This window comes from Saccopteryx leptura, chromosome 4, assembly GCF_036850995.1.
Source record: "Saccopteryx leptura isolate mSacLep1 chromosome 4, mSacLep1_pri_phased_curated, whole genome shotgun sequence".
Lineage (NCBI taxonomy): Eukaryota > Metazoa > Chordata > Mammalia > Chiroptera > Emballonuridae > Saccopteryx > Saccopteryx leptura.
This window is the reverse complement of record NC_089506.1, coordinates 129,404,377-129,418,014: the sequence shown is the minus strand read 5'-3', so window position 1 is coordinate 129,418,014 and position 13,638 is coordinate 129,404,377. Positions and strand designations below refer to the sequence as shown.

The following is a 13,638-nucleotide window of genomic DNA, read 5'->3' as shown; positions in this document are numbered from 1 at the left end:
GGCAGATTTCACATTTCTATCATCTTTTGTTGCTTTCCTGTGACCGGTCAAAAGTGCACCATGACTTGACGAACACACTGTATTATGTTAAGTGAAATAAGCCAGGCAAAAGAAGAAAAATATCATATGACCTCACTCTTTTGAGGAATCCAATGAACAATGTGAACTGAGGAACGGAATTGAGACAGAGGAGAGATCAAAGGAACCTGATGAAGGGAGGACAGAGGGAAGGAGGATGATAGGATGGGATAAACCTGAAGGGAAGGGGGTAGGGCATTATGAGGACGGGAGCATGGGAGATGTTGAGGGGAATTCCGGGGGGAGGGGATGCATTCGGGACGACACTACAATCTATGTAAATACAATAAATTAAAATAAATAAAAATAAGCCTGACCAGGTGGTGACGCAGTGGATAGAGCATCGGATTGGGATGCGGAGGACCCAGGTTCGAGACCCCAAGGTCACCAGCTTAAGCACGGGCTCATCTTGTTTGAGCAAAGCTCACCAGCTTGGACCCAAGGTCACTGGTTCGAGCAAAGGGTTACTCGGTCTGCTGAAGGCCCGTGGTCAAGGCACATATGAGAAAACAATCAATGCACAACTAAGGTGTTGCAATGAAAAACTAATGATTGATGCTTCTCATCTCTCTCTGTTCCTGCTGTCTGTCCCTATCTATCCCTCTCTCTGACTCTCTCTCTCTCTGTAAATTAAAAAAAAATTTTTTTTTAATCAATAAAAATAATAAAATTGGTATCTTGGTGATATTTAAAGTTTGTTTCAGTTTATCTGTAGTTTCAAATATGTCTACAATGAACACATGAAGCTTTTATAATACTTAGATGTTTTATACTCAAAAACACTGGTACACAAAGATACATGCACCTCTTTGTTTATTGCAGCATTATTCATGGAGGCCAAGATGTGAAAACAAACAAAATATTCTTTGATAGGTGACTGGATAAGGGAGATGTGGTACATATATACTATGGAATACTACTCAGCCATAAGAAATGATGACACATTGCCATTTATGACACATGAATGGACCTTGAGATCATTATACTAAGTGAAATAAGTTAATCAGGAAAGCTAATCACTGTATGATTTCACACATAGGAGGGATGTAAAACTGAGACTCATGGACAAAGGTAAAAGCGAAGCCGCTACCAGGGAGAAAAAGTGGTGGGGGAGGGAGTTAAGAGGGATAAATCTATGGTGACAGAAAATGATTTGTACTTTGGGTGATGGGCACAAAACACAATCAACAGTTCAAATGCTATAGACATGTTTATGTTTACCTGAAAAAAAAAAAAAGGTTTTTCTGAAACTTATGAACACATTGAGCACATTAAATTTAATTTAAAAAAAAGTTTTTTCAAGTTTTAAAGAGATATTGAATTAAGCATGCTACTCTTCAGTATAGTCCAACATAAAAGCTAGATTTTTTTATCAGATATAAACATAGTTCACCTTCTCAGCTCTATTCTTTCTTTCTGTTTTTTATTTTATAATTTATTGATTGATTTTAGAGAGAGAGGAAGGGGGAGAGAAAGAAATATTGATCCAGTCATGTATGTGCCCTGACCAGAGATCAAACCTGCAAACTCAGCATAGTGGCATGATGCTCATGCCAACCAAGCTCTCAGGCCAGGGTAGCCTTTCTGAAGGCAGTGTCTGTACCCCAGACCACCCACTGCTGCTGTCTTTACAGAGCTGCACCCTCCTTCCTGCCTGTGGGTGGTTTTGGAAGTATGTGCTGAGCTGCCCTCTATTTCCATGCGTGGCTGAAATGCTCGAGTGCAGAGCCCATACCCCGGTTTCCTGAAGGGACGGGTGATGCAACCTGGAAGTGTGAGCTCCCCACGGGGTGGAACTTGATGTTTTGGAAATCACAAATTAGAAGGAGCCAGGCAGACACATTCCCCCTTCTTTCTACATTCCTGTGACTTTACTGAACATGGTGTTCTGGGGTTTTCTTCTGGAGAAACCGTCTTGCTGAGGAAGAACACGAGCAGAGTGGCCTACCGTGCCTTATAAAGTGATGCCAGGCATCATGGTGCAGAGCTTCACATCTTTTTTTCTTTTGCCTCAGTTTTCCTTTTTCTCACTTTTACCACTTGGGAGTTATAAAATAAGAATACATGGCCATAACAGATGTAATATAAAATACTAAAAATACTTGTCACGGCCCTGGCTGGGTAGCTCAGTTAATTAGGAGCATCATCCCAATATGCCAAGGTTGTGGGTTGGATCCCACAGTCAGGGCATGTGCAGGAATCAACCAATGAACGCATAAATAGCGAAACAGCAAATCAATGTATCTCCCTTTGTCTCTCTCCCTCGCTTTCTTAAAAAAAAAAAGGTAGTCATGAACTACTCAGATCCCCTCTCAAGAAAGTCCCTGCTCAAAAAGTAGACTTAGACAGCTCCCAGCTGATTAGCACCTTTAGGATCACCTTAGCTTATGAGCATAGGTCAGAAACCTCTCCAGGGGGCCACAGCCTATGATGAATTGTGACAATGGTAGCTGAGGTACAGTTCTTCTGGGCAGACTCTTACCAATGACTGCACAAGGCCATATGTAGTACCAAGATCTAGCCATTTCCATCCAGCTTATACCTCACTTAGCAATCACTGTTCCAGGTTCCCCATTGGGTTGGCAGAGATTCTAAGCTGATGGTCCTCTACCTATCCCGCCTCCTCCCTTTTTCTTTCATGGGTGTTCGTCTCTGTAAACCTTTTACACTCCTCACTCCTTCAGTGTCTGCTTCCCAGAGAGCCCAGCTGGTACAGTTGGTACTAGAAGTAGTCTGAGAAAACAGGAAGTTTGGAGACTAGATCACTCCCCACCTGACTAGCAATAAGCACCCCATTCTGAGTGATGAGTAGAGTGCAGAGAGCTCCTAGCAAAAGGTGAAAGTCCTATTTCCAAAATTTTTACTTGTTGGTAAGTTAGGACAATGTGCCAGTGGAAAGGAATGCATGGGCTGGTGCAATGATTTAGCCTTTTAAAATGTATGGGGAATGATAAAGATGGAATTGCAGGATTGTTAGACAGTTTCATTGTTACTCTACAGACTGAAAATGAAAAGCTGTGAGTCACTAACATTGTCTATTGACACTGAGGTCACTCTCTCAGGACAAGAGACTTTAATATTTAAGCTAGGACCCACAGAATGTTGTGACTTGCAGCTAGCGTGACTCCTAGAAAACTGGAAAAAGCAATGGCCTTCACAGAGCCTGAATTGAAATACTTGAATTGCTGGGGTATACAGAAGAGGAAGGGAGTAAAAGACTTAGGGCAGTGGGAATGCTGGAATGGATATTTTACATGAAGCCAGGACTGTTTCCCAGGAAGGCCCAAATAATATACCATTCACCAAGAGTGTTAGAAATGTGCTGGTTAGAGGGGCTTTCCTCTGCAGGCCAGGGTTAATGGCAGAAGAAGCAGCCACAGAATTTATCTCACTGAAATGAGGATGAGAGGGACCTGGAGCAACAGATGTTGATGCTAGCATTTTTTTTACCATCAGAAGCCTGAGGGTCACAGTGTCCACAGTTAGGATTAATACAACAGTATCTGCTTATATTTTACATAATCAACATAGAGTAAGAGTGGATGAGTGGGAGGTTGAGGGAAGTCGCCCACCCATCACACAAATCTTTTGCCTAGTTTCTGGACCTGAACCAGTTTTCAGACCTGGTGCTCACTGACTAAACAGATGACTGGGTGCCACTATGAAGAACCCTTAAATACAGATTTCCCCAGTGCTTTCCCAAAGGGATCTAGGCCATGCACTTGAGTGACTGTTCACTGGGGAAAGGGGAATACTCAGACATTTCAAGGACTGCTGAAGACAGAGTCCAAGTTAACACTGATACCTAACAGCCAGAAATTTCATAATGGGCTCTGTATTAGAGTAAGGGCATACAGGGGCCAGGTAATATATGGAGTCTTAGTCAAGACTCCATATATTGTTGTTGTTGTTGTTTTGTTTTGTTTTGTTTTGTTTTGTTTTGTTTTACTTTAGTGAGAGGAGTGGAGGCAGACAGACTCCCGCATGCGCCCGACCGGGATCCACTCGGCATGCCCACCAGGGGGCGATGCTCTGCCCATCTGGGGCCTTGCTTCATTGCAACTGGAGCCAGTCTAGCGCCTGAGGCAGAGGCCGTGGAGCCATCCGTACCTGGGGCCAACTCACTCTAATTGAGCCTTGGCTATAAGAGGGGAGGAGAAGAGAGAGGGAGAGAAAAGTAAGAAAGGGAGAGGTAGTGAAGCAGATAGGCACTTCTTCTGCGTGCCCTTACTGGGAATCAAAACCAAGACATTTACACACTGGGCTGATGATCCACCACTGAGCCAACCAGCCAGGGCCTCCCTGGTTTTTAAATGTGTAATTGAGATGAACATATGTGGCAGTTGGAGTAACCCACACATTGGGCCTGTTGGTGAGAGGTATCATACATAGTGGGAAAGGTCGAGTAGAAGGCTGAGAAACTACACCTTTTTGACCTATATAGTAAATAAAAAATATAACCCTAGAAAAAATGGCAGATATTAATGCTACTCTTAAAGATGCAGGCAGGCGGTCCCTAGAATGTCTGTTTTATTTGCTGGTGTGGTTCTTGCAGAACCAAATGGATCCTGGAGACTACTGCTAACTCAACCAAGAATAGCCCTGATCACAGGTGCCCATTTCTTTGCTAGAGTAGATAACACTGTCTCTGGTACACAATATGCAGCACTGATTTGGCTAATGTGTACTTTTCTATCCCAATCAGGAAAGATCACAAACAGTTTGTTCCAGGGTCATGTTAACTCTTCCACCATCTGTCATAATTTAGCTCAAAGACATCTAGACCAGGGGTCCCCAAACTTTTTACACAGGAGGCCAGTTCACTGTCCCTCAGACCACTGTAGGGCTGGACTATAAAAAAAACTATGAACAAATCCCTATGCACACTGCACATATCTTATTTTAAAGTAAAAAAACAAAATGGGAACAAATACAATATTTAAAATAAAGAACAAGTAAATTTAAATTAACAAACTGACCAGTATTTCAATGGGAACTATGCTCCTCTCACTGACCACCAATGAAAGAGGTGCCCCTTTTGGAAGTGCGGCAGGGGCCGGATAAATGGCCTCAGGGGGCCGCATGCGGCCCACGGGCCATAGTTTGGGGTCGCCTGATCTAGACCATCTCAACCCATTACAAAACATCATATTGATTCATTACATTGGTGACATGCTGACCTGGCAGCATGAGTAAGAGGGTGTTAGCATGCTAGAAATTTTGGTAAGACACATGCACTCCAGAGGAAGGAAGATAAACTATATAAAAATTGAAGTACTTGCCAACTCAGTAAGGTTTCTATATAGCCCTTGGTCAGATGCAAGTCAGGACATTCCCTCCAAAGTAAAGGACAGATTGCTGTATCATGCATCCACAGCTACAATGAAGGAAGCACAGTGACTGTTAAGCCTCCTTGGGCTTAGGAGGCAACACATTCCACATCTAGGAAAACTGTTACAGCCCATATGGAAGGTGCCAGTTTAGACAGAGTAGGGCCCAGAGTAGATGATGGTTCTGCAGCAGCTCCTGGCTGCAGGGCAAGCAGCAAGCCCTGCTGCTTAGAACAAAAATCCCAGCATGCTCTATAACATTTAAGGTTTCAGTAGTAAAAAAAGATATGGTATGAAGTTTATGGCAAGTCCCAGTAGAAGAATAAGAAGCCAGGCACGTGGGGTTATAGAGCAAGGTCACTCCATCTGCATCACAGGATTAGCCATCTGTTGTAAAGCAGCTCCTAGCATGCTAACGGGCCCTGACAGAGTTGGAATGCTTGACCTCGGGATACCAAGTACCCAACATGAGCTGGGAAGAAGTCATAAAATAAGATGGGCCTAGTAGCAATCCATCATAAAATGAACAGGATACATCTGACACTGATCATGAGCAGGAAGCGATGACACAGCCAGGGGCATGAGCAGTGGGTCCAGAATCCCATGACACCCACTGCGTCCCATCATGACATCCATTATGTAGCAGTGTCCCTCCTCAGCTCACGTATATGACCAGACGGCTCCCATTTAACCAGCTCACAGCGGAGGAAGAGCTCCTAGCTCGGTTTATGGATGGGCTGACTTGGTCTGTGGGTGCAAAACCAAAAGCAGACGCAGTCTGAATCACAGCCTTCATCAGGGCTGCGAGAGACAGCAACAAGGTGCCGGGTGGAAGTTGTATCTTTCCAGCAGGCAGAGCTTCAGAAGGTCCACCTGGTCACCCATTCTGTGAGAAGTGGTCCAAAGTAAAAATGTCCATGAACTCAAGGACAATGATGAATAATCAGGGACCAGGAAGGAGAAAAATTAAAATATGAGACAAAGAGGTCTGGGGAAGAGATATGCAGATGGACGTATGAAAGTGCGCACAAGGTGGGAAGATTTTTAAAATCATATATTAATGCCCAATGAAAGCATCGACATGGTATGTACACCAAATAACCAAGTGAATAAATTAACTTGACCAGGTGATATTCACTGGCATTACAGGCAGACAGATGACACAGCCACAGTGGCAGAGATGGAGGCTATGCATGGGTCAAAAACATGAACTCATGCTTATGAAGACTAATCTAGTAATATACTACTTTGAATGTTCAATTTGCCAGCAACAGACAGCAACACCGAGCCCCCAGTATGGCACTATTCCTTAAAAAGACTAACTTAAGTCACTTGGTAGCAAATGGTCTACATAAGAATTATCCTGGAAGAGCCACTGATTTTTCTCACAAGAATAAATAGATACTTACTCTGGTATGGGTTTGCCTTTCCTGTATACAGGGCCTCAGCCAGCACCACCATCAGGCCACTTACTGATCTAAGACATGAGACAACTTATTATCCAACTAGGGAACCCATTTCACAGTTCCAGTGGTCAGATCATACACTGGATCAGGGGTCCCCAGACTTTTACACAGGGGGCCAGTTCACTGTCCCTCAGACCGTTGGAGGGCCGTCACATACAGTGCTCCTCTCACTGACCACCAATGAAAGAGGTGCCCCTTCTGGAAGTGCGGCAGGGGGCCGGATAAATGGCCTCAGTGGGGCCGCATGTGGCCCGTAGGCTGTAGTTTGGGGACGCCTGCACTGGATCATCTAGAAACTGCTGGCTAAATTGAATGTGCTGAATGAACAGCTGAAGCACCAGCCCAGAGGTAACATCCTACAAGGATGGGGGCACCATCCTCCAGGACATGAGTAAATGTTGAATTATAGTCCTTTATGTAGCACTGTGTCTCCAAGAGGAAGAATGTATAGATGTAGAAACCTAGCGGTGAAAGGAGTGGCCTCACTTACCATCACTTTCAGAGACACACTGGAGATCCCCACAGCTTTGGGTTTTGAAGAATTAAGAGGTCCTGGTTCCTGGGTATGCAACATAACTGAATGACAAGATAACCTGGACATGTTTTCTTTTAATATATGTACCCCGATTTATTGACGTCACCCCATTAAAATTAATAAAAATTTATGTATATATATATAAAAAAAAGAGGTCCTGGTTCACAAAGTGGATGTATTCTTGCCAGGGGATAGCAAAGATCCCATGGAACCATAAGCTACAGCTTCCACTTGGACATTTTGGGATCTGTGTGTCCAGGAACCAGTGGGCAAGAAGAATCACCATCTCATCAGGGCAATTGATGCTGATCAGCAGGAGGTGGCAGGGCTATTGTTACATGACGGGAACAAGGGGAAACATGTATGAGACCCAAGTGACCCACTGGGTGACTCTGGGTAGTGCCTGCCTAATTGTGTGGTAAATATAGAGATATAATAATGGAGGCTATACACAGGTAAGATTACCAGGAGTTCATACACCACATGAGCCACTGAGACCAGCAGAGAATGAAAGATCTTAGAATAGATGGTGGAGGGGGTAGGATGATGAGCATCAGTTGTGGCCATGAGACCAACTGTAGCCATGGAAGCTATAATTCACCTCTCTAAACTCCCTCTTCTAAGTTTCCCCTCAGGAAGAGAAGCCCGCCAGACTCCTGCAGGAACTGCTCCCCAAATATGCTATGATGTGGATCCATGCGGTACACAAAGTAAACTGTGGAGGATTGGAGATGTGTCAATCAGATCGTCCTTCAAGGAAGGACTCAATCCTCAGCTGTGGTCAGCCGACTGTCCCAGCTGTTTGTGACTTCAGAGTTAGCTTCAGGTTTTCCTCCTATGCTTTTCTCAGAGTGATCCCCAGTCAATGACTGAGCAAGGCCTAACCATTTCCACTCAGTGGGGGAACTTCTTTGAGAAATAATCTTTGCATCAGAGAAATGCAAATTAAAACCATAATGAGAGTCCTGGTTGGGTAGCCCAGTCAGTTAGAGCATTATCCCGATATTCCAAGGTTGTGGGTTCAATCCCCAGTCAGGGCACATACAAGAATCAACCAATGAATGCATAAGTGGAACAACAAATCAATGTTTCTTTCTCTTTAAAAATCAATCAATCAATTTTAAAAATTTAAAAAAAACCCACAATAAAATATCACCTCACATCTGTCAGAATGGCTATCATCAATAAATCAACAAACAAGTGTTGGTGAGAATGTGGAGAAAAGGGGAATCCTCTGTACTGTTAGTGGGAATGCGTATCAGTGCAACCACTACAGAAAACAGTATGGACTGGGGTGGTAAACACACAACACAATATACAGAAATGATGTATTATAGTATTGCACACCTGAAACCTATATAATTTTATTAACCAATGTCATACCAATAAAGTCAATTAAAAAAACAACATGGAGGTTCTCAAAAAATTAAAAATGAAACTGCATCATGACCCAGCAATTCCACTTCTGGGTATATTTACAATAGCCAAGATATGGAAGTAACTCAAGTGGCCATCAATAGATAAGTGGATAAAAATGATGTACTTCTCTATATACAATGGAATATTACTTGGCCATAAAAAAGAATGAAATCTTTCCATTTGCAACAACATGGATGGACCTAGAAGGTATTATGCTACATGAAATAAGACAGAGAAAGACAAGCACCATATGATTTCACTTATAAGTGAAATCTAAAATAAACAAAATTAAAACAGACTCATTAATAAAGAAAACACACTGATGGTTGCTGGAGGGTAGGGGGTTTGTGGGATGGGTGAAAAAGTGGAAGGATTAAGAAGTTTAAATTGGCAGTTACAAAAATAGTCACAGGTAAACATAGCACAGTAAATATAGTCAATAATATTGTAATAACAATGTATAGTTCCAGGTGAGTGCTGGAAATAGTGGGCTGAACACTTTGTGAAGTACTGTATATGATTGTCTAACCACGACACTGTACACCTGAAACAAATACAAAATGACACTGAATGTAAACTGTAATTGAAAAATAAAATTTTAAAAAACAACAACAATCTTTGCTCTGGAGCACCACCAATCCTGCTGCAGTTCTTTTTCTTTCACAGGTGTTACACCACCCCTACAAGACCTAAAGAGTTAAAGTATTTCCCAGATCACCTAACAATTCACAATAGTTAAAAAAAAAAAATTCAAACAGATAATCATTTTCCAGCCCTTTCAAAGCTAGTAGGTGTATGCAGTTTTTCTGTAGCTTTACTTATTCCCAGGGAGTAATTTACACACTCAGAGATCTTGTTTGACAAACAGCTACAGACCTAAATAAAGAACTGTAGAGTATTACAGTAGCCTGCCATGGGAATTTTGGTTTGTTTCTTTTCATTTTTAGTCTAACATTACTAAGATAGATGAAACAATAACCATCTTTTTTTTTTTTTTTTTTTTTTTTCATTTTTCTGAAGCTGGAAACAGGGAGAGACAGTCAGACAGACTCCCGCATGCGCCCGACCTGGATCCACCCAGCACGCCCACCAGGGGCGACGCTCTGCCCACCAGGGGGCGATGCTCTGCCCATCCTGGGCGTCGCCATGTTGCGACCAGAGCCACTCTAGCGCCTGAGGCAGTGGCCACAGAGCCATCCCCAGCGCCCGGGCCATCTTTGCTCCAATGGAGCCTTGGCTGCGGGAGGGGAAGAGAGAGACAGAGAGGAAAGCGCGGCGGAGGGGTGGAGAAGCAAATGGGCGCTTCTCCTGTGTGCCCTGGCCGGGAACAATAACCATCTTAACAACCTCTAAGACAAAACACAGTGAGGGAAAATATTAACATCCACATGACCACCACCTAATATTCTTTAGTACTGTGGTAAGACAAGTTTATATCTGTGAATAAATACTGCAATACATGTAAATAAAAAATATTTCCTATAAACATATTCTTTCATTGTTTATTCTTATTCATACTTATCTATAATGTATTACAAGAAGAGACCTAATGATCATGTCATCAGTTTTTATCAGAAAAACTTTTAGGAGTAACTTTCCAGCAGAAAACATGGAAAATTTTTCTATAATGTTCTGTTGTTTTCTTAGATGGTGATACAGATTTGTGACAGGTTTTCTTTCTTCCTACCTTTGGATAAGTATATCTTTGATTTGCATTTAAGAGTTAAAACAAGTTCAGTTACAAGCTTTGAAAATGTGTGGTTCCACATAAAGAACTGCAAAAGGGTTAAAAAACCAGTTTTGTTCCCTTTTTGCTCATTCTGTCCAAAGTGCCCCCCCTGTTTGTCAAAGCAGATCTATATAAGTCTAAAATATACTTTGAGTGACAGGGCTAAAACTTTTGGCTGACAGTGCACTTAATTAAAGTGGGTTTGCATATATTTGAGGAACACATATAAAAGCAAAAGAACAAATTATCATTATACTTTACTGTGAATGTAGAATACTTGCTACACGATATGAACTGGACACGAATAGGAAAAAGAATGCCAATAACATAAATTGGATTATAAGATCCACTAGGCAATTTTAAGAACGTGTTTGATCACAGTTCAAAATGAATAGCAGAATTCTTCAAATTTACTGTACATGATTTTTTTTCTATATGTATTCTGGGAACTCTGATAATTGAATACAATTTCAAAAGGGCTCAAGCTAGTCATCTCAAAATGAGGTTCAAAAACTGCACAATGATGAAACCGGAAGTAAAACACTGATGAACTTAAATGTAAACATCCATATTAGGACGACTAGAATTCCGTTTAATTTTATTTTGCTTTGAGTGTTACTAGGTTGCCTCTATAGACATTATCCTTTCATATATTAAGTTGTGCCTCAAGAGTTTCAGTGTAGAATCCAATAGTCTGGGGGGAGGAACCCAAAGAGTTCTGTTACTTAGTATCCTACTTGTTTCCGAATACTATAGGACTTCATCCCAATTCTCCCCGGAGGACGGAGGCGAACTTACATTCAAGGGCCCCTTTGAATGACGGGAGTTCGAAGTCTCAGTACTTCAGCCTTTGTTTCTTTATCCCCGGGGTTCGGAGGCCACCTGGCCCGTAAGGCACACCTGTCACGCTGACACCTCCGACCAGCCTGCCTCCGAGTGGCAGCTCCAGCTTCCGGGAGGCGCAGACGGTGAGGACTGAAGAAGAGTCAGGAGAGCGGCTGCTCGCGGGGAGGGCGGGGGACGCCGAGGGGCGGGGCCGGCGCGCGGGCGGGGTGTGCGCGCCGCCGCCGCGTCACCAGCGTGCGGCACGTGCCGGTGTTTACGTCCCTCGTGGAGTCGCCGACGTCAGCAGCCGAATGGTAACATTGTGGCGATACTGAAGCTCAGAGTTTAGGAAACGCGTCTATCCGTCGGGCGGCTCCGGGAGGTCGGGAAGAGGAGGAGGGCGGGGAGGTCGGCCCGGGTGAGCGGCGGAGACGCACACAGCGCTGGCCCCAGCCGCCCACCGGCCTGCGGGGCCCGCGGGACTGCGTCTTACCTACGGAGCGCCGCGGAAGCAACCCCGGGGCCTCGCGCGCGGGGACCGGCCGGAGCGGGTGAGGGGCGCTGCCGCGGCACGGGGCTTGTAAACAGATCTGGCCACACGTGACCATGTGAACTACCTGCTCCGGGGACGCGTATTGTCTGTCTTTCGTGCGAGCCGCGCCACAAAGGAGCGCGGCGCGGTGGGTCCGAGTGCGGAGAGACGGGCGAGCGAGCCGGGAGAGCCGCTGGGACGCTAAGATGGCTGAAGGCGCCCAGCGCGGGTGAGCGGGGGGCGCGGTGCGGCCGGCCGGTGAGTCCTCGGGCGAGCGGGACCAACGTCGCCTCCCCCGCGGCCTGGCGCCGGAGCCACCATGGCGTTCGCGCTGGAGGAGACGCTCGAGTCGGACTGGGTGGCTGTGCGGCCCCATGTGTTCGACGAGCGCGAGAAGCACAAGTTCGTGTTCATCGTGGCCTGGAACGAGATCGAAGGCAAGTTTGCCATAACCTGCCACAACCGGACGGCCCAGAGGCAGAGGAGCGGCTCCCGGGAGCCGGCGGGGGCCCAAGCGGGCGCCGAGTCCGACGGAGCCCGCGGCCCGCGCAGTCCGGTGGGTAAGGGGAGGCCGGAGGCCACTGCTGCGACTCCGGGGAGGCTTCCTGGGACCCGGAGGAGCCCGGCCGGAGCGGAGGGCGGCTCTCCGCGGAGCGCGCGCAACCTTCGGGGGGACCCGCAGCTGTGGAGTTCAGCCGGCAGAGGGGCAGAGAGTCCTCTCCGGAGCCCGGTGCGGGCCAGGACCAGCCCTGTCCGAAAGGGACCTGAAGGCAGAGATGTGGCGGGGGCCGCTGCTGCAGCCCCGCCGGCGTCGAAGGAGGCCCCGGTGTCCTCGGTGCGGGTGGTGAGCGCCTGCGGGGCTGTCTCCGAGGAGATCGAGGTGCTGGAAGTGGTGAGGGAGGACAAGGCGGCTCCGGCGTCCCTGGAGCAACAGCTGCCCGCCGCCGAGCCGGAGCCCACGGCCGAGGAGTGCAGTTGGGCCGGGCTCTTCTCCTTCCAGGACCTGCGCGCTGTGCACCAGCAGCTGTGCTCCGTGAACTCGCAGCTGGAGCCATGCCTGCCTGTTTTCCCCGAGGAGCCCTCGGGTATGTGGACCGTGCTGTTCGGGGGCGCCCCGGAGATGACCGAACAGGAGATCGACACTCTGTGTTACCAGCTCCAGGTCTACCTGGGCCACGGCCTGGACACCTGCGGCTGGAAGATCCTCTCCCAGGTCCTCTTCACCGAGACCGACGACCCGGAGGAGTATTACGAAAGCCTTAGCGAGCTGCGGCAGAAGGGCTACGAAGAGGTGCTTCAGCGGGCCAGGAAGCGCATCCAGGAGGTAGGTTTGCTTGTCCGTCACAGCTTTTAGTGACTGTTTACCAGAGGCTGGAGCGTGGGTCCAGGCTGTGCACGTTGGCGACCACTGTTTTTCTAGACAAGGGAAAAGGAAGACGGTGGGTTCCTGTGACCCATCTCCCGCATCATTCCTTTCAGTTATAGGGAAACTGGCTATCTTTAATTGGCCTTCAGGAAGAACTTTGATAAGTTTTTAGATTTCCTCCCCCATTTATTAAATAGGTTCTGTATAGTAAATGCTCTATTTACATATTGCCACTGTGAGTAAAGCCACTTTGAGAAAAGGTGGCCTGTAAACGTAAGCTAAATAAGGGTTTCCCTTTCCTCCTAAACTAGCTCCTTCTAGCAATAACTGCCCAGGTATTAATCATGGTGTCATGCTC

At 46.0% G+C, this 13,638-nt stretch overlaps 1 protein-coding gene and 1 pseudogene across 2 annotated transcripts in view; one reads left to right on the top strand and one right to left on the bottom strand.

The window, feature by feature from the left end:
* Positions 1-11,559, bottom strand: part of LOC136403177 (chloride intracellular channel protein 1 pseudogene) — a 55,431-nt pseudogene extending 43,872 nt beyond the window's left edge.
* A 530-nt stretch (positions 11,560-12,089) lies between these two features.
* JMY (junction mediating and regulatory protein, p53 cofactor) overlaps positions 12,090-13,638 on the top strand; it is a 91,428-nt gene continuing 89,879 nt past the window's right edge. For both annotated transcript variants that reach the window (XM_066381693.1, XM_066381692.1), the window contains exon 1: positions 12,090-13,238. In XM_066381693.1, the coding sequence (XP_066237790.1) occupies positions 12,234-13,238 (1,005 nt within the window). In that variant the 5' untranslated portion in view covers positions 12,090-12,233. The remainder of the gene's footprint in view (positions 13,239-13,638) is intronic.